The sequence below is a fragment of the Hakea prostrata genome, chromosome 3 (genome assembly GCF_041222555.1).
Source record: "Hakea prostrata isolate BN-2017 chromosome 3, UWA_Hpros_2, whole genome shotgun sequence".
Taxonomy (NCBI): domain Eukaryota; kingdom Viridiplantae; phylum Streptophyta; class Magnoliopsida; order Proteales; family Proteaceae; genus Hakea; species Hakea prostrata.
Window position 1 is genome coordinate 31,480,203 of NC_142602.1, and position 22,296 is coordinate 31,502,498.

General features: G+C 37.4%; 1 protein-coding gene across 1 annotated transcript; it reads left to right on the forward strand.

Annotated features, from left to right (window-relative positions):
* Nucleotides 1-1,464: 1,464 nt before the first annotated feature.
* Nucleotides 1,465-22,245, forward strand: LOC149022075 (uncharacterized). The gene is made up of 6 exons (XM_089150256.1): nucleotides 1,465-1,690; nucleotides 1,815-1,846; nucleotides 2,432-2,620; nucleotides 11,400-11,450; nucleotides 21,378-21,442; nucleotides 21,524-22,245. The coding sequence occupies exons 1-6, from the start codon at nucleotides 1,620-1,622 to the stop codon at nucleotides 21,545-21,547; spliced, it is 432 nt and encodes a 143-aa protein (XP_089006382.1). The 5' UTR covers nucleotides 1,465-1,619; the 3' UTR covers nucleotides 21,548-22,245.
* Nucleotides 22,246-22,296: the final 51 nt, after the last annotated feature.

Consider the following 22,296-nt stretch of genomic DNA (forward strand, 5'->3'; position numbering starts at 1 on the left):
ATAACTACAACTCAAGGTTATTTGGGTATTCCGAGAAATGGAAAAATGCTACATCATTAGTTAACATACAACTTTCAAAGTAAATGGCCAATAGCAAGAGCAAACAAAGTCTAGGATTCGAAATTCTAAAAAATGTAGGGGATAATTAAGGATATAATTTAACTAGGGTACAAGAAGGCAATAATAATTATCCCTATAAACAAAGTACAATTAATAAGTAACAATAATAGCAAAATCTTTATTGGTTTGTAAACATTATTTTTCTACTCAATCATGGAAGGGTTCATAAGATAAGATATGTAGAAGAACACTAATGAAATTGATGCATCCTCCAATATTTTTCGGCTCTATGGTAGCCATAATATAAACCCGGGTCTATGGTAGCCATAATATAAACCATCATTTTCTTACCTTCCGATAACAATTCCCATTTTGCCCCAAAAATCTCCACAGTGATTGTATTTTTTTCCTTTTCTTATTGAAAAATGTCATTCCAAATGCAGTATGTCACACCAGAAAACTGTGTCCTTGATGTGATTTAGATGGAACCCATGTATATTAGGAATTGGGCCAAAGAGTATGGGAACCAAGATCATCATCTTTGGACCTGTAATGGATACCCAATTCATTATGTCCTCCAAAGTCATTTATAACATGCACATGATACTTCCCTACACAAATTGTGGGTTCATCAAGGCCAACATGAAGGCTATCACAAGGATGATTGTCAAGGTATTCATGGTTTTATGCAAGACTTTGGAGAACTTAGGGTGTATCTAGTTGAGTTCTTGAACACCAAGGGTTGTCATTTAAATAATTTGCAAGACTTACCATAATAAAAGATAAATTTGCAGGAAATCTAAATAAGGTACAAACCATTAATTGCAAAGCTTCCCAACTATATCTAATGGAAATGTTCTCATAAGTAATATATTAAAATAACTAATGCTTAGGGTGGAAATTCATAATAAAGGAAAGAAGTTATTAACGGAGTCATAACTGTTGCCCTACAATTTGACACACAGAAGATTATAATTAATTTGATTTAGATTTGATTGCCAGGACAATCCTCAATGACAGTCTCAATGAAAAAGAATTGAAGAATTTCTCTAGATTTTGTTGATAAAAGTTTATTTGGATCTGTATCCTTTCAAGTTCAACATACAGGTTAGATTGCATTGCATGGTACACTGATGCACTTGAGAGAGCATCTCTAAGAAAACATGTACAAAAAAAATATTTTCTACTTGATGAGAGAAAAATTATGTCAATGGGAGATGTCCTTTCATAGTTGTAGAAAGTCATGGATCTCAATGGTACAAGATGATCATCCATTTTTTTTAATTATTTTTTGCACCAAAAAATTTAAATTGTTTTTTTCTATATTTCTAGTTTAAAGAAACTTCAGATTAAGACAAAAAGATTTTGTAACTATGGTATGAAGCCTTGAACCCAAAAAAAAAAAAAAAGAAGTACGGTATGAAATCACATATTTATGCCGGCGAATCGTGACCGTGGCTATTGGAGGTGGATGGTCGGGAGGGGTGGTGAGTACAGAAGTAAAGAGCAAGTTCTCGTTCCGAGTTTCTTCTTGGCTTCTCCATTTCTAGCCTGCAGAGATGCTCGAAAACGCTTCCGATCCATCGGCTCCATCTGTCACCGTGAGGCGATACGCTCCTCCAAATCAAAGGCAGCGTCTCACTGTCTTTTGAAAAGCTAGCTCCATTTAGATCGTTTGATTTGATCCAACTTTTTTTTTTTACTTTCATTGTGATCTTTGGATAATTTAGCTTCCTTTTCTTTCTTGCTTGCAGGAATCGCGCACATAACAGGCGTAAATCTGGAGGTATGGAAATTTGATAACTTGAAGCTCTTCTGCGAAATATTACATCATATCCACTTGGGTTGAGACCCTGAGGCTTATTCGATTTCCATTGAAACTAAGCTGATAGGTTTCTATTGCTTGCTTTCCTTTATAATTTTTTATATAGAGAGCTAAGGCAAATAGAGGACGCTTTCACTTCCTCTGCTTCTCTTTCCGTCTATCATATTATGGGACTTTAATACTAGTTAAAGAGCTAGCCCTAGTTCGATTTCAAATGCCCAACATGGATTTTGCCACTCAGAAATAGTTGAGGGTTGATGCATTACCCCAGTCAGTCCCTGTGATTTCAGCATGGTTGGCATGCAAATACTGTTATAAGAGCTAAGGATTTTCTGAACTTAAAAAACCGATTGGTGATTGAAGAAGTCAGCTTCTTTTCCAGTTCCTTGTTGGTTTAGTACTGCAACTTCCAATCATAGTGCTGCTGGGATTTCTTTCTTAATTTCTGATGCAGCTAGGAGTTTACTACTGCTTCTCCTACTTCCCCAAGCCACAGACTATCCCAAGCACTGATGGCTTTCAGTTGGTTTTATTAAATTTAAGCAGAAAGATTTGAAAGAACAAGCAGCTCTCATTCGATTGATGGAGAAAAGAATCAACATTCTTCAAGAAATACTCCTACTCTAGATCACATTGTAGCAGTTAGCAGCAACCATTTGAACGAGAATGCTTCACCGAGGTTGATAGCATTAAATGGGTGTTGCAGCAGTGAGGCTGTTCAGCTCATGAATGACCGTATGTATGCATCTACTTTTTTGTTAAGTTCAAATTTGTAATGTTTCTTATGGTTCTTTCTTGATTTTACTATTGTGCTCAACTGGACTAATTAGGTATACCCTTGCATAACCATGTGAAACAAGAATGCCCCTTGATAAATATAAACCCGATACAATGTTCGAGGGAGAAAAATCTATGAATGATTACAAATCCTTGGCAATTGAAAAGATGAATAGGGGAAGGAACAAACACAACAGGTTCCCGTGTTAGAATTAATTAGTAAGTTTCTGCCTTACACCAGAAGCCCATTCCCAGCCCTCACCTTCCATGGGACTCTGACCATGCCTGCTCTGATTAGTTCTTTGAGAAATCCATTGAGACGAATTAAGCAAGAAAAAGGGTTTGGGTTTTTTTTTTTTTTGGGGGGGGGGGGGGGGGGGGGAGAGGGTGAGAAGGGGGTTGAGGGGGGGGGGGGTAATGTAGCCTCAAGTGAATGAAGACCAGAAATCCAAGAGATCTTTAGATGAGTAGCAGTAAGAACTATTGGGGTTTTAAGAGGTATTGGCCAGAACTGATTCAAGCTTCTGTTTAGGGTCAAACAGTGTTCTAAATCAGGTCTGATTTCCTAGGTTAAGTCCTCAGTTTCTTAGAATTTATGAGCAACCGAATGCTGGACTGATCCCTTGTATTCTGAAATTATGGTTAGGGTTTTGAGTGAGTCACGGGTTAGGGTTTTGAGGGGGCCTCGGGTTAGGGTTTTAAGAATTTATGGCATCAAGGAATTAGGGGTTTGGATGGATGAAAGGAGCTGTTATTGGGATCAAGAGTTAAATGGATATATAAGGATGATGGATCTACAGTGTGGTAAAATTCTAATGGTAGAACAGGGAGATATGGAATTAGGGTTTATGATGTTGAAGGGAAATGGGCTAGGGTTTGAAGATAGAAATCAAAGAGAGTGGGAGGGCTGATGTGAAAACTGCTACGCTTATCAATTACCTGGATTATAAGCCTTGTATTGGATTGATTTGGAGGTGGTCGGCGGTGAATGTAGGCTGCAAGGAAAGCTGAGGGAAATCCTTCAATCAGAAACCCTAGAACTTTGCTTACCCAATCACCTAGAAGTACCTTACCACTGATGGAGCAGCTCTAATCTCACAATCACACTTAGGCAGCAATAGTCAGCTTTTATTAATCTAAAATCTGAATTCTATTGCACGCTCAGGGCTTTATTTATAGCTGTAGATGGGGAGTCCTTTTTGGACTAAAATAGAAGTAAGAGAATCCTAATCCTAAGTCTTTGATAGTATCATCTATACTCATAAGTTCCTAACTACCAGCCCAATGTCTCTTTAGGGATTTTAGAACAGGTAATAGCCCCAGCCCACCTTTTTTTTTAGGGATCCTGACCCAAATAATAACCAACATCCTACCTTTCCTTGGGGACTTCGGAATCAACTAAAAACTCCCACTTTTTGACATAGATAAAATGGAAAAAAAAAAAAAAAAATACAATGCTACCACATATAAATTGGACTAACTAATAAACTGAGTATGAAATTTTCATACTCAACTCAAGAACCCATGTTTAAGGCTCATTAAGCTGGTTGATTGCAAAAGAAATGCATCCAATCAAAGGCCCAGCACCTATATGACTCAACCGTAGAGCTATCCTTAGGAAAAAGAACCTAGTTTGGGTCTGGATCTGCATCAGGTGGGGTGAGGAAGCGGAAAAACAAGGAGAAGCTACATTCCCTGAACCTGCATTACACTTCTGATGTGAAGTACATCTAGAATGGATGAAGAGATCAGCTGGCATTGGGCCTTTGCACAATACCAGTTAAGCCTAACACTACCTTCCGGGCTTTTTTTTTTTGTAAGTTTTAAATTATTTTCTCTTGGTGTCTGGTCCAAATTGTTCTCCTTCTGAACCAATATCTCTTTTTCTTCTCCTGTTTGACCAGAAGGTGATTCTTTTATTGACCCTTTTTTGTAAACAGAAATTCCTTCTTCCTGCATCTCTGTTCTGAATCTTTTCTGACATGTCCACAATTCTTTGGCTATATGAGGTAGATCATCCGGAAGATGGAACTCTTTTTATATGCCATATTGCCATATGTCAAATGCTGTTGCCTATATCAATCCAATGGCAAACCTTTTATGGGGTTTTCCCTCGTCTTTTACTAGCCACTGAACCGTTCCATTTTCTAGTAGTTCTGTAATGCATTTGGAATCATCTATAAGCCACTGTAATGGCATGTAGACGTGTCAAATTGTTTTGAGATTGATGGTGGGAAAACATGTCCACTAATTTGGGCACTTTCAAGGAGCTCTCAAGTCTCAAATGGCAGCTTAGCTGAGAGACAGAAGGGAGCTTTTGAGTCTCTGCTTGTGGTATAGAGTTCCTACAAAGACATATTGAAGCTTTCCTCCCTCCCATCCCCAAAAGGAGAAAACCTCTGCATTCTATAAGTTATTTCCGCTTCTTCATTAACTGAACCCCCCCTGGCTTTTTGGTTTGATTAATAATTTCCTCATGATGTTCTTCTCATCATTTGCATCTGCTGCGGCTGTTTGCTGCCTCCTACTGCTACTCTCAAAGTTCTTTCCTGAAGCATCCTATTCTGGATAGATCAATGCCACATCACCTGTATGTCCAAATGTAAATTTGTTAAAGTTTTCTGTGTTGCCTTTGCTGGTCTCCTGTCCATCTTATCTTGTTCATGCTTGATAAGTCTCCAAATTAACTGTTTCAGATCCTTTGTGTTCCTTGCCAGAGTCACTGAGGCCAAGTTTTCTAGCTTTGTAGTGATGACTGAGTTTCCCTTGGCCTGGCTTCTGACCAAATTCTCACGTCTTTCTTTGATCCCATCTGGTTAGGAGCTGATTATTGGTCCCCTATCTTGAATTGTCTTCGCAAATGTGTCAGCTTTGGAAAGTCAAGTTTCTATCCTATAACGCATGCTGTAAGTTGATTAATTCTGTCGTCCAGGTTTGATATATCTTATTGTCTAGTGTTTTTGGTTTCACCCAGTCTACCATTTTGAAATTGGAGCCACTCATGTGCTCATTCCTTTGGAAGGGTGTGAGTTGGCTAGATTTCTTCACCCTATTGGTTGGGCTCTTGTTTGCCTCCCCAAAGACAGTGAGGGCTTTGGCTTAAGATGAATAACAAATTTCGAAGATTGCTGCTAAATGCTAATAAAGCATGTTTGGGTTGTTTGGGTCTATTGCCACTTCCTATGCAGGCACTCTGTGGATTGTTACTCCTTATCTGATGCAAGCACATATTTATGAAATCATCATATTTAACTGCAAGTGGATCTTCTACTAGATTCTGGTTTGATTTGTCACTCTATTCTTGTTCTTTGCACAGTGGTATACAGATTCCTGTAGTTCTTGTTTTACCAGATTGGATATTGTCTCTGATTTCAATCAGCAGGGAAATTGTATCCTTCCATCCACCCCCTTAGTCCTCTCTTTGGAGTCCCCAGGTGACCGACTGCCAGTGGTGATATTTTACTCGTGTACCTTTTTATCGGGTCTCTGCACTACAAAGTTGGCTTGGGACTTTATTAGACGTTGTGGTATGATCAAACTTTGGCACCATCTGGTTTGGTTCAAGAGAAACATCCCCTATCATAACCAGAGTATGAAATCTTGTTTGGGAAGGCCTTTTCGGCCGAACAAAATTTCAGACAAATTACAATTAGTGTTGAATATTTTCTAATTTCTATGAAGCAAAGGTTACAGATTTCGGGTGCAAAATGCCTAAGGTTAAAATGACTGAAATACCAACAATAAAATGACTGAAATTTTGACGATACAGTTATAAAGTTTATAGACTGAAATTTCGAACAATTTGAAATTTTGAAATTTTTAGATGCTCAGAAGTTTCTGATATTTTCTGAATATTGGAAAGGTTTTATTTGATCTGCCTTTTATTTTCCTTGTAATGGTTTAGAGTTGCTTTTAGTGTTTTTGTAATGTAGTACTGTATTTGATTGATCAAAACAATAGCCAAATAGGACCTTTCATAGGGAATCAAGTCCAAGTTTGATAGACTTAAAGATGAAACAGAATTTAGATGTGAAAGGGGGCTGAAACTAGAGTGGTTTTATAAGGATAATAGCATAACAATATGGGCTGAATGGATCTTCAAAACAGGGGCAGAACTATGATGAAGAAATTGAAGGGATAATATGAGGGAATTGAGAATAACAATGTTACACCCGGGCTTCACACTGCAAGGTGGATCGATTAGATCGAACGCCAACTTACCTTGATCAAACACTAGGATTCTCCATAGAGAAATAATGCTAACAAAGCAATTTGATTTCAATAGTTGAGTTCTGTCTTCACCTCTTACATAAATCTCTTTATATAGCATTCTAGAAAGACAAACATTAATGGTAACATCCAACCACTAGCTAACACTACGTACCAATTAATAACTCAACTACTACCTAACTCTTGACAAAGGAAAACTCTTTTGACAATGAGTTCTTTTATTTTCAAACCACAGCCCCTTTTATTGACTTTTCAAAAATTAGACTTGGGCTTAGGTTTAGACTATGAAGTTAAACATATGTGGGCTAACTTTAACCCACTAAAACAGTCCTAGCCCATGAAAGCCATGGGCTGATTCAGGTGATAACTTTAGGCCTTTGATGGGCCTAACCTAATGGGCTTCTTCTTTCTTAAATATGTCTTCAATTCTGCATCAGTTTGTCAGCAAAGCACGAATGAAAAATTTTCTTCTAATGAGTTCATCAGCAATTAAAAATCATGAGCAAAGAGCACGTTAGCTCTTAGATTAATTTTGCAGAAAATTGGCTCTAGGTGAGCATGCAAAGTGATGGATCAGTTACAGCTCTTGTGGTGAAGCAACCATGAAGCCTTGGGGAGAGGGGTTGTGAGGTCCAACGGAAGGACATAGGTGGTGATACCCCTTTTTTATAATTTTTTGATCATCTCTTCCTCTTCTCTGTTGTGTTTTCTTTTTATTTTCCTGTTAAACTATATTTTGGCAAATAAAATTCACCTTTGGCATCTTCTAGGTGATTTCTGATTCTCTTCTGTGTGTTTACTTTTTTCCTAACATTGTTACTAGATAATCTTATATTCAGCTAGTTTTTTCCAGAACTATTTTGCATAGTGCATATGTTAGCTAGTGTTGGATGCAACATTGTGTAACCTTCAGTCAACATATTCTAAGAATCTGACCTTCAGTTTGAGCTGAGATTAAACTATGCTCCTGTCCTCCGCCCTTACTTCATTTGGCTGGGACATGGTATGTTTTGGGCTTTTTCCCCCCTTTTCCCTTTTGACTGTTTAATGATAATGATTTATTTTGATTTTATATTTTCTCTCGGCTTGGCCATTAGCTTCTATCAATTTTTATACCACTCAATCTCACCCCATTGGTCTTCTAATTGTGTAACTTTCTTCTTTTTCAACTTCATTGTTTGAGAGTTCTGTTCCTTCAATTTTCTGCTTTGTTTTATATTTACTGCATGGTGGTGACTGGTGAGAAAGGGTATGTATAGTTTAGGCCTTGTATCTAGCATGGCCTCGAACATAATTGATTGGAAGGCAAGAATCCATGTAGCCGACCCCATTTAGTTGGGACAAGGGTTATTGTTGTTGTTGTTTTATATTTACTGCAACTCTGGTTTCTCATTGTTTTTTTGTTTTTGTTTTCGTTCATAGTGTTTCATTTCGGTCAGTGTACCGTCTATCATGGTTGTTTTGCTAAATTAAGAATCTTTGGTGCACGATATCGTGAGATTCTCATTTTGCTTCTACAACATTTTATATATAACTAACAAACAAGTCAGCTTATCCATTGATATAGGTTGCATTTCTTTATGCTGTAACCTTGGTTCCCCAAACATTGGTCAAAAGTTCTAAGAATTGTATGGGTTAGATCCCATTATTCAGATCATGGTTGTCAAGGCAACAAGGCGAGGCTTGGCGATAGAGGGCAATGAAAACCAAGGCAACACCAAGCAAGGCGATATGGCATTGCCTGGGCAACACTAGTTTATCTTAACCCAAAAATGGGCCTAGGCTGCTAGGCGGACACTTTGACAACCATGATTCAGATCTTTCTTTTGGAGGAAGCTACTTGTTCACAGTCTTTTCGAATCTAGCCTACATCCCATTTCTTGTCTCTTCATCCTGTTTCTGAAATAACTCGTAAGTTGTAAGAATGCAAAAGGAGATTTACCTTTGATTTTTCGGACTTTGTTTGGTCCTCCATGGGCAACTTCTAGGCATTTCCATGTTTCCTTGGCAGTTATGCAAAATAAGCTCTCTCCATTGGGTCAAGAGCACAATATAGAATGTTCATTATCTTGGTATTGTGATGTCATGCCTTTTTATTTTGCTGTCCATGTTTTGCCTTTTCAAGCGGACCTTTTTCTCCTTGTTTATTGGTTGTTATGTGGATCTGAAAACTACTTTCTATAATGTCCCATACTTTGGGATCAATTGATTGCAAATATTTTTTCCATTCTCTCCTCTCTCTCTCTCTCTCTCTCTCTCTCTCTCTTTTAATGTATAACTATGCATGGAATTAAAATAGGGTGGTGAAAACTTGATGAGGAGATTCCACAAAGTGATTACTTTGGGAACCTTGGTTTAATCATAAATAAAGAAAGATGATATAAAGGGCGATGTTTCCCAAAGAATTAAAATAGGGTGGATGAAGTGGACCAGTGCATCTGTTGTTTTGTGTGATCAATGTACTCTTTAAAGCTCAAAGGGAAATTTTTTAGGACTATCGATAAGCTATAAATGCATGGTGCAAAAAGTCTTGAACTGTTAAGAAGCATCATATAGGTAAACTTAGTGTAGCAAAAACGAGGATGCTAATATGGATGAGTGGCAAAATTAGAAAGGATAAGATAAGGAACGATCATATTAGAGCTGGTTTGGAGTAACTCCGATAAATGATAAGTTATGAAAATGTTGATTGAGGTGGCACAACCATGTTCAACAGAGGCCTTTGTATGCCCCTATACGGAGAAGCTACTTAATCTAGATTGAAGAACTTAGAAGAACTAGGTACAAATCTAAGATAACCTTAAGAGAAGTGGTGAGAGATAATATGCATGGCTTAGGCCTTGTATAGTAAGGCGTCAAAAGAGTCAATTGGAAGACAAGAATCCACGTAGCTTGCCCCAGTTAGTTGGGATTAGGCTTCTTCTTGTTGTTTAATTGTGCATGGAATATTGGAGTAGAGTTGGTGACTATAACTCTTCGAATTTTCAAGTATCATTTGCAGAACATTTTCATTGCTATCCTTTATAGGACTGCATAGACAACTGTGGGGGGGGGGGTGTAAATTGTGCAGTGTGGAATAAATTGCTAACTTCAAGATTTTTCTTGAAAACCTCAAAATCAGCTACCTCAAATCTTCAATTGATGTTAGTAAAATACAATCAAATAAACAATGAAGATTAAGTCAAAAATAGATAAAATGCACCCAAGATCTGTACAGTCTCTGATGCAAACCTCACTACTTCCTCCTGAGTGCCCGTGTTGAGCACCACACAACATCTCCTTCCCTCCCATCCATCATGGACCATGTGTTGGGCCCTTTCCGTCTGCTTTTGTTGAGCCCATTGACCCGGTGGTCTGTGGTGGGCCCAACTCTTCTCTCGCATCCTTGGATTATTTGGCCCTAATTTTCTATAATGATGATCTCCATTGTATCAGCTTGCGAAGAAGCAATCGCTCCACCAAGGGGCGCCACATTTTATAGTGGACTTGCTATCTCATATCTCATACGAAACAAAAGAAATAAAAAGATTAGCGGCGAAAGTTAGTCCTTGATCTTCTTCTGGTTTTAGTCTGTTATTGCTATTAGGTTTTTCTGTTTAGCCTGGTGCCTTTGTCGACTTTGTCTGGGCACTGCCCTTGAGTTCTCTTGTATTCCCTTCCCCCCTTGAGTTCCACCAAAGTTGCTTGTAGAGAGATAAAGAGAGGGCTTGGCCTTGACCTCCACCCAAATTCTCTGCCCAAGCTCGTACCACTTGAACTTGGCCTGGAAATCCCAACCCTCCAACTTGTTGTTTGAAATGCCCAGCCCAAGCCTTGAAGCTTTTGGGTGGGCTTTGGGTGTTCTTGGGGTCGTTGACCTGAACTTGCATAGTTGCACGCTTACACATGGTGTTTGAACTTTTCAGTAGGAGAGATATACTATTATTGAATTCTCATGCTATTGCATGGTTGGTTTGTTGTCACGGTGTTGCCTATATGTCCAGGAGAGTTTCCAAGTGCTCGGTTATCACTCTCCTTAAGAAGGATTCTGCGATGTCAACCTATATTTTCTAACTTAACAAGGTGGTGCCTTGGGACTTGGGGTGTCAGCCAGGGTGCTTCAGGCATTGAGGTCCTTGGCTATTGATTTTTCATTTTTGTGTTCTCTAATTCTCTGTTTTACTGTTGTCAACATTTTGACTGGCTTGTGTGCGTGTATGAGAAGCATGGAGTTGTCGTTACCTAAAATAAAAAAAAAAATTAAGAAAGAAATTGGATTAACAGGTTCACTTTTCTGGTTTACTTAGTTCTGCCCCTCTACAAGTAATGCTGTTTCTAACATTCTGCTGCCCAGTAGTTTAATGATGATCTTAGATATAATGGGATTGGTGTGTAGGTTCAGGTTCTAGGTGGCCTTCCAGTGCCTAGGTGCTGTGGGAACTCTGCTCCATTTTAATTGTGATTTTTACACACAAGATGAACTTGTCATGTGTAGAATATCAACAAATCTTTTTACCTTTTAATGCAGGTTGGGTGGCTGCTATGCGCTCTTATAATGATCCATCAATTGATCTATCTGGTAAGTGGATCCACTTATGAAGTCTTTCGTATGTTATTTATATGCTGGGAGCAATACATAATTTCTATGACGGTTACTGCAGTTCCTGTGTTGTGTTTCCATTTGAGAACTATTCGTGTGCTGTATCATCTATTATGGGGATATCATTGTAAATCATCTAGATACTACCTACTTGGGACAATAAGTAGGCTGAATTGGGTCAGTATCGGCTGATCTTGGAAGTCGTTTCATACTTATCCATTGTTGGGTCAGCTGACCTGAGCTGATCCAATCCACAATGCTGAAAATTCAAACATAGAACTAATGTTCTAGGCCGAAAAAAGCATAAGCATTGGACTTAGAACAATAAAGTAACTCTGAACCAACAGCATTACCAATGAAATTGATTGATTTAAGCGTCAGCTACATTGGTCTTGGTCAAGATCAGTTTCATAGGGTTAGGATAGGCATTGGTTGATCTGAAGAGGCCAGCCAACCCTAATCCTGGTTTAGGAATCAGCAAATTGAACACAGGCTTAGGTTTTGTTACAGCCCAGATTCTGGTAGGGCTGTGACAACTATATCTCATATATAACCTCACAATAAATTCTTGGAGTCTCTGAATAACCATTAAGCACTATTGCAACAAGTGAGGTAGACCAGAGACCCGTTGGTCTTGTTTATAACTGATATGCCCATATACATATGACCAGCGGTTAAAGTGGCCCACTACATCACATCATTCAAAATTCTCAAAGTAGATGTCCTTAGGAAATGCCGCATTCCAGTTGCAAGTCATAATGTCTGCAGGTCTGATACTTTTGCCAAAAGGCGTAGACACCAGTAGGTAAATTGACCAACTCATTGACTGTACACTAGTGTTAGGGTTGACTTGCACTTAATCATTCTTTAAGTTATTGCCCATAGGTCCATTACCTTATGGTGAACTTAGGAAGCTAAGTAATGCCACTATCAAGTATCCATTATTTTTGTGGCAGCAACAGCACATGTTCATCCGAACCAGAAAAATCAGTCCAAGATGGGTGATTGGGTCTTTTGAAGTTCCATAAGTTCTATTTTTAGGACAAAGTCATTGTGCTTTATAGTCCAACCCTTTTTAGCCATTATATGTAAAATTACATTAACACTATTTTACCACCAGGTGTAATATGTGCTTATAATTCATTGTGGGCTATTAATAGTTAATACATATCTTTAGTTCTTCTGTCCTATTGATTACTGTAGGTTCACTAGTAGTATCATTTTCATAACTCATGCGACTTATATCCCTTTAATAAAAAAGTACTGTGGTCCAACTTAATTGATATAACAGTTTGGTACAGCAATTGTATTTCGTTAGTCCAAGTTGATTAAATCCATATTGTACGTTTTCCATTGATATAATCTATGGCAGCATATGTAAAAAAAGTAATTTTTAATTACTCATTCCAATCCTCATATTCCCCTTAGGCTTAAAAAATAAACCCACCCAGGTGTTTGATAACGTCTCAAAACATTAGCATCGCCTGATTGATCCAAATCTTGTGATTCTTACTATCACTTTAGACACCACTTTCAACAATGTCAATTGTTCCTTAATTTATGCAAGTAGTATGTCTTTCTATTTATGTTAACAACATTGATTGATCTTACCAACCCTTCCAAACATTCTAGTTTGTGTTTGCCACAAACAATTCTCACTCTTGTAGAAGTGAATTTGGATTCTGTTGGGTATAGAAAAATGGCTGTCTTCTTGAATATAGGTCAGAGCGTGACCTGCTTATGAAGCCAAAAGTTCAAGAACTTGTACTCTACAACTTTGCTGGCTGAGGTTTTCTCAGAAACTATCACTGCAGATGTTCCTATTTGAATTTTTTTTTTGGGGGGGGGGGGGGGGGGGGGGGGAGCATTCAGAATTCTAGAAAATTAAAATCACAAATTTCTCTCTAGTTCCTGATCTTTCTTCTGAACTTCTCTTTCAAAGTTCAATCTGCCATATACCATGACATGAATTAAAACTATCAATACTTAGTTTCAAATGAAATTAGAATCAAGTAATGGAGATGAGATGGGTTGTAGAGGAAGCCACCTCATTCTCTGATAAAGGCTCTGACGTAGTTTTCTCGTTGAAGTTTTTTCTTTTTTACTTTTAGATTTCCATTTACAATGTTCTCTAAACGTGAAGCAGGAGCAGCTAAGAATTTTTAGATTTATATTCCTAAGCAAACTGAGAGCTAGACTCAACTGATTGAACTAATCAAGCCACTTAGCTTTTTTGAAGCTTCAATTCTCTTCTAATCTTCTTTAACTTCTTAATTTCAAATATCCAGCTCATGTATAGGCTTAAATAAAGAGGTAAGAATCCTCAGATGAAGTGAGTTAGCTCTATCGTAGACGAGGTTATTCTAAATCAACCCACACTGCTCAAGGTCTGTCTAGGTGCCCGTGCATATTTCTTGTGCTTGGGTGGCTGGTACCTTAGTGGCATTGCACACTTTGGCCCATATTTGTGCCAAATATCATATAAGTAAATGTTTCATGCCAAATATCATATAAGCAAAGAACTAGGAATTTGTTAGTAGTGCATAATCCAACTACTATTATAAAGGCAGGAACTTATGGAGGATGGTTAATTTTTAATTCCTAAAGTACCCTCAATCATTCACTAAAGGGATATGATTAATTATGTCTAAACTTGTAATTATATATTCTCATTAATTTTTTATTATAATTCTGTATTAATAATCCTCCCCACTAAAACCCAAATTAAGTGCTTGATATTCGTGCATAGATCCCAACGGACTCAATTCCAATTAGAATTAATCTTCTAAAAACAACCCTCATCCCCAATCTCTCTCCCCCCCCCCCCCCAAAAAAAAAAAAAAGGGAAGAAAAGAAAAGAAAAAAAATTACTACTAATAAATCCAATCATTTATTTACACAAAGAAAGAAAGAAAGAAAGAAAAGCCTAATCATTTACAATTTGGTTTTAATTATAATTAACTTTCTTCACTGAAACCCAAATTAAAAGCCTCTTGATATTCATGCTTAGAACCCAATAGCCTCATTTAAGGTAAAATTCTCAATTAAAATTTTTACATTAATGTTTAAGAAACCCATCAAAACCTTACAGTCAAGTTTATTCTCGCCGCTAGATATTCTTAATATATATTGTGACCCTTTTTTTTAATTAAAATATTTCATAATATTATTTTCATTTATAACCTTTTTTAGTAAAAGAGTACTTGTATTAAAATAGAATAAAATAATACATTCAAAAATTAAAATTAAAATTACATACAAAACATACACCTTCCCTACTTCATCTGCTTTCACAAAGTCAAGTAAAGATGCCAGATGGGTAGACTCTGTAAAATCCATCACTTGATTCGTGGATAACAATCCTACCAAGATTATTTAAAAAACCAGTGGTATTTTACTAGGACGGGTAGACCCCATAAAATCCATCACTAGGTTCGTGGATAACAATTTGGCCAAGTGATACAACATAACTATAATTATTTTAAAAAACCAACAAATACCCACGCGCATTTGCATGTGGTATTTTACTAGTACATATATATAGTAAAATACCACGTGCAAATGCACGTGGGTAATTGTTGGTTTTTTAAATAACTATAGTTGTGTTGATCACTTGGCCGGATTGTTCTCCATGAACTAGATGATGGAGTTTATTGGGTCTGCCCATCCAACACCTCTGCTTGATTTTTTGAAAGCAGATGATGCAGGAAAGATGTATGTTTGTATGTAATTTTAATTTTAATTTTTGTATGTACTAATTTTTTTAATATAAGCACCCTTTACTAAAAAAATTATAAACAAAGTTAACATTATGAAGTATTTAGATTAGAAAAAAATTAGGGTGATAAGATATAATAATAATATCTAGAGGTGAGAATAAACTTTACTATGAAGTTTTGATAGGTTTCTTAAACATTAATTTACCAATTTTAATTGGTATTTTACCCTAAATGTAACAATTATTATTAATTTTTTTTTTGGGGTGAGGTTGCTTTAGTATATTTAAATTCTAATGGAAATTGAGATTGTTGGGTTCTATGCATGTTGGCGCAAAATTAAAAAAAATGGTTATAGGCATGAATATTGAGAGGCATTTAGTATGGATGTTACTGGAGAAGATTAAATAAAAGTAGCACTAAATTGTAGATGATTAGTTATTCTTTTCTTTGGTAGATACACAACTTGGTTTTACTTGGTAGTAATATTTTTGTATGAGTCTTTTTTCATTTTTTTGGTGGGGGTTATTTTAGTATATGTAGTTCTAATAGAAATAGAAATCGTTGGGTTCTAAGCATGAATATCAAGAGACATTTAATGTGGATTTTAGTGGAGATGATTAATTATCGAGAGACATTTTTTTTTTCGTGTCTGTAAATAAATGATTGGATTTATTGGTAGTGGTGTTTTTTCTTTTTCTTTTTTTTTTTTTTTTGGGGGGGGGGGGGGGGGGGAGGGTGTGGTGTGGTGTGGGGTGGTGAGGGTTGTTTTTAATAGATTTAATTTAATTCTAATTGGAATTGAGGCCATTGGGATCTATGAAATATCTATGAAATATCATATGACTTAATTTGGGTTTTATTGGAGAGGATTCATTGCATTAATGTTAATATATAGTTGGAATAAAAAAAAATGAGGATATAGAATTACAACTTTAGACGTAATTAATCATATCCTTTTAGTGAATGATTGAGGGTATTCTAAGAATAAAAGTTGCCATCTTCTAGGTGTTTGTGCTTTAATAATAGTAGTATGATATAATACTATGATATATATTTGTGAAAGTTGTCCAAAGATGTATGTCACTTGGATCAATGGAGTCTGGTTTTGGTCTTTTTGGAGTTCCAGTCCTTTTGGTTGGGAATAAGTTTTTGAGTCTTGTTAGAACAACTTGGCATAAGTTTGTTGATTATTGATGACTTGATGTGGCTTAGTACTGATATTTGATGACCTTTTTTTTTCTTTTCGTTGAAAGATATTTGATGACTTGATTTGACCTAATATTGATTTTTAACGACTTCATGTGGTGGCTTGACATTGATTTTTGATGACTTGACGTGGCTAGACATTGATTTTTGATGATATGGGGATATATTGCAGTATACTAATTAATGTTAGAAACAAGCGAAATACAAATGAGACTTGGGCACCTTGGTCTCCTATAGCACTTAGACACTTTTCTGCCTTGGCAACAATGAATCAACCAAAGGGTGAAGACACCACCACCTCCACTTGGCAATCCTACTTGACAAATATCAGGACCCATTCTAGAATTGGCAAAGCTGGATTCATTGCATAAGCTTCTGTTGACAACTCAACAGTAATAAGCTTACATAGCATTCGTAGTCACTCACACCATGCCACTAATTCCACTGTACGGTATTCATGCATTCCACCAAATTTCCACCCAACATCTGCCACTGTTGTGTCTCACGGTGATCTCCTTGCATGGGTTTATGTCTCCTACCCAATTTGCTTGGCGCTTGGCTCATAAAAAGGGACATTTGATTTGACACAATTGATACTTGCACTTTGCAAGGTGTCAGCTTCCCATTTTCCCCACAAATCCCACTGGCTTTTCCCTTTAATTAGATGTCCTTTGGCTAATGGATATTTACATCTTTGCCATTCCGTTTATGATGACATAGTGCTCTTGGTTCATTTGTCTTGATTCATGTGGTTCCTTACGTACTTTTAGTTAGGCTCTCTTTTATATGGTTAATATTATATTTATCTGACATATAAACATAAAGAGAGGTACTTGATATGATATATATTCTTTATTTCATTCAGAATAAATTCAAGTAAAGCAAAATCTGAAGAGCTGTTTATATTTTATGGCAACAAACCAATTAATGCTGTCTATGTACTACCTTCCAAGGAGCACGTATTAAGCAGATCAAAACATTTTCTCCCTCCCAGTACTGTTGATGCCCTGCTGGTCACTTTACTTCTCTCCTCTTTCTAAGTCAAATTTCTAACTGAAGTCAATGGAAGTTGTCTGTAGCTCTCTCCCTCTCTCTGCCTGAAGTCAACAGAAGTCATCTGTTTGCTCTCTCTCTCCGCAATGTGAAACCTGGTACTTAACTCTTTGTAGTGAGGTGGTGGTGCTGATCTGAGGTGGTTTCCTTAATTTCTCTGTGAAGCAATGCTGCTGGTGACATGAGTTGGTGTGTAACTGACTCAAGAAGTCGCGCTTAATGTTACCGTTCTGAGGTGTTGTGTGTGATGCTGCTGGTCCCCTACCGGTTATGAGTGTTAATGTGTTATTGCTCTTTAGTGGTCAGATTCCACCATCTTGACGTGGTTCTGTTGACAACTTGACACGAGCATTTTATGTCGTGTATTATTATAGAATGCCTTTCTGAAGTGCGTTTCAGCTATCCTTTCTTAGGGGTTTCAAATGATTATGTTTTTATATGTCGGTGTAATGAAAGTGGTGGTATCAAGGGGCTTGCATTGCATGGTTTAGATTGACCGCAGGCTATTGTCTTATTGTTCTCAAAGCTTGTTATTTCGTGCTTGAGTTGCTTATGGTCATTCTAGAAAAGTGGAGTTATCACTGAAGGCTATGCTTCGTGATAGGGACTTTTGAGTTAGTGGTAATATCAAATTTTGATGCTTAGTTTATAATGCTCTAAAAGTCCTGGTAGGTCAGAATACATGATAGGAATGCAGTTGGCACAAGCCCAGGTGCAGCGGGAATCTCTGCTGTTTTGCTGGAGAGCTAGAGGACCTAATCCCAAAGATGCAGTGGGTTGTCTGTTATAGATTGTAATTGGGTTATTTTTCCTCTATGGGGAACTGGGAAGGGAGGAAATGCCTGCCTTGGTCGGGATCTTCTTTACTGGGGTTCCACGGGATTGCCTCTTCTTAACATCTCTCTTTCTGATATAAATGGCTACTTTTGTAAAAGAATAATAATAATAAAAAGGAAAAAATTTGGGGTTTGCAGGAAGCTTCCTCTGACAGTAAATACAGGCTGATATGGAGGTGGGGGAGCCCTCTAATTATTATTATAATAATTACTGTTTTTTGACCTTTCACTTAGCTAGCAGGTTAGTCTCGTAGTTAATCAGAGAACTCACTGTCAACCACACTTTAACAAGTCTTAATGAAATTCCACCCAGGACCTAGAACTCCATGGTCTTAACTGGTTATTCGTCTTATCTACTTTGTGGTAGTGTACAAACATTCTCAGATCAAAATCAGGTTCCAACTTCTTTGGTGATGAGTGTGATTGTGCTTGTTTTGTTTGCAGATGGTAGGTCTCTCTACCTTTGCTTGATTTTGCCTTGCTTTATAGAATTTGCACTAGTATTTTCCATTTGGAAATGAAAATTATTGTTATCTAGGGACTGGGATTGTCGAGCTTGAATTGGTAATTTGGTATGTGGCAGAATTGCTATGCTAGTTCACTGAAAATAGTGAGTTTGTGAAATCTGCTACTTAAAGAGAAAATTAACTGCCTTAGGAATATTAAATTTAGTCAGAAATAGATAAGCTGCATAGCTCAACAAGGACTGATTAGATCTGGTTAAAAATCTACCCTTGCAGTCTATGGGTATGAAAAATAAGCAATTAAAATTGAATGAAAGCTGGTAGCCGGATACAAAGTTATGAAGAAACTTCTGAACTAAAAAAGTTCAAACCGTGACAGAAAATAGAAAGCCTGGTCTTGGATATTGAGTAACTTTTCAAGTACCTCTATTTGTGACCGGATTTGTAAGCTTGTCTTTGGTGCCATGGTCCACCATCTGTGGTGGGAGCGTAATCTCAGGTGCTGGACTTCTAAATCCCGCTCTCTTGACTTGATTTGGAATGCTATTTACTTTAATGTATCCTCTAGGATTATTTCTTTTCCCCATTCCCAGGTTGTTGATTCCCCAAGGAACAGGTTCATTGTTGTTTCCTAGGGGCTCAACTCCCAATTCCATCCTTCTCTCTGATCCTTCCCAGTTTGGGTCTTTCTTGTTGTTCGGTGTTTTGTTCCTTTTATTTAATTATTTATTCATCCCCAAAAAAAAAAACTTACAGGGTTGGGAGAAGCACAGAAAACTTACCTCAACTAATTGGAGAATGGGGAGTATATAGGAGACTATGGAAAAGAGAGAATTGGATAGCCATCCAAGTTACCTGCTGATTCTAAAGAAGAAACAGCCATTACTGAATCCACAGGAGTCCATAGGTGAATGAATAGATGCTAAACACTCCACAAGCCACCAGACATTGACCTGAATCCATAGAACCAGAACAACTTTGAAGCCCTCGTTCAGTTCTCCACCTGCTGGAATTCTGTGTCAAGAATCCCCAGCTTTGAGTTTTGTAGAAACAAAGAATTAGCATTGAATGATGAACAATAGAAAAGCCATCTTCAGTCCAGACCAGAGCTGTGGTAGTGCATGAATGATAGAAATGGAATCCACAGGCATAAACTTGTGTGGAGTCATACCGTAATCCTCCATGGCCATGCCCTCCTCTTCTGCCCCTGCTTCAACTGTCTGTCTTTATTTATTGCTGTCTTCTTCTTTCTTTTCAGTCAATGGAGCCTTAAATTGGACTTGATTCCCATGCATTTACTATTCATCATCATCTTGAGACACCGTTCTGTGTTTGGACTCTGGAGGCAAGGCATCATATCATAATGGTGGCACTGGTCATCTTTTTTGACAGAACTTTCAGCTTCATGTCTTGCAATAGTTGAAACACTCAATGTCACTGCTGCTGGATGCTTTACCCTTGTCCTTGCTAATGACTAGTACTTCCTGTATCAAAGATAGTTGTAACAGTTCAATTTTGCTTGTCATGAGAAGCAAACTTTCCCAGAAGCTTCAAACTTTCTCCCATGCTCGTAGAGACTTCTGGAAGCAGTCTTGCATATCGTACGAAGTCATGGAAGCTGTTTTTCTTTTCTAGTCTCTAAATTCAATTTTGACTCGATAATTGCAAGATCAACTAGAATTTATACTCATTGATTCATGTGTGAAATCAGTCTACAGTAGAACCTTGAACACACAAGGAAGAATATTTTTGTCTACCTTGGGGTGGTCTGGCATTATTATAACTAATTTTATGATCCTCATGTGTAGAAAAGAAAGAAATGTAGGAGACAATTGTTGATATGGTTACATAGCTTAGCCTTCAGTTCTTTCATGTCCTCCATAGTAGTGGTTCCATATCACAAACTCAACTTCTGCTCATGTTACTGACACTGAATCCCTAGATGATTACTTGCTCTAGAATCCACCATGCTTGGCCTGAACCTACATGAACAGAACCTTAGACTTAAAATAGAGGATCGATCCTGAATGTCAATGGTCCCACTAATAAAAAGAAATAAAATAACATAATAATTATTGACACCTTAGATAAAGGTTTAAAAATCTATATTTTGTATGTGACCTACATCATTATACTACATCCAAAGTACAAAGTCCAAATTAAGGTCCATGATAGAGGATCAAGCTGCATCCAAGGGTGGTGAATTTGCTCCCGCATCAGACCTGGGTGGCAGAGAGTTTAGATAAGCAGAGAACTCTAATTCCAGGCTCTTTGTTGATAATCAACCTTACGTGCACAAAAATTGCCAACAATAATGTGTTCCCCCTTGTTCCCAATTAAACCATCATGTAGGTACCCAAATATTTTTGCTGCACACATTTGCCTATAAAATGAGAATCAAACATATGCTGAAAGGATAAAGAGTATACTGATGAATAAGTATTGATCCATCTTGTTGCTGGTCCTGAATCCTTCAAATCTGAGATATGTGGCAACTTATTAAGCCTCAAATGTTTTCTTTTTCTTTTTTGGTTGGTGGGAAAAGAAAAAAGGTGTGTGTGTGTGTGTTGGGGGGGGGGGGTTGTTTTCTGTTGGGGTTTTTGATTATTTACATTTACATTCTAACAGAAAGGCCAGTCGTGTATTCTGGAAGTGGAGCGTCAGCATGGGGACCCCCAAGGCTTCCTCATCAGGTCTGGTTGTTTTTATCCTGTGTCTGTCTACATATAAGCTCTTGTTGCCTTACTCTGTTCTGCTGTTTGAATTTTTGGCAGATGATCAACATGCAATATGAATGAAGCATCAATGCTTATGTCATGAATGAAGCATCAATGCTTACGTCGATGTCTGGTGCTCCATCAAAACTCACTTAAATGTTAGCGTGCAATGCGGAATACTCTGCTTGTCTTGATGCCTACTGTTCCATCAAAAGCTCACTTAAGGTTTATTTTTGTGTTTGCTTCTAGTTTTAAATACATGAAAATGATGCTTGGAGGTCCCTTGTTTATTACAGCAGATATTGAGGTGCCTTGTCACTTGTTAAACCTATATATTATGTACTATTTTAGACAAAGAATTTCCCCTAACTATGGTTTGTTACCTTGCAATGGAAGTGGTAAAGGTCAATTCAAAAATCTTTCGTGGGGGAATCTTACATCCCATGCCTGCAGGAGAAACATGATGTATAAGCGAAATTGTCCAACTAAAACACATCAGATTATCTAAACACTACATGATGAACGGTTTGTACTTTCACTCCAGCACCAGATAGACCCAAGCATACTGAACTTCCATTGGAGCTTAAGAACTTTGATAAAGGAAATTGGGCATAAAACCCTACCAATATATATGTGGGTTAAGCCCTTGGTCAAGTGTTAACTCGTTCCTTCAGGTCATAAAAACGGCATCAAGACTTAGTACATCTGACCATCCCCAGACCATGTCAAATAGGAAGTCTTGTGCACTGATATGATCTTTTACTAGTGTTTTCTGTCTCAAAGAGGGTGAAAAATGAAATTGGTGATTTCTTGTGTCCCAAAGAGGGAAC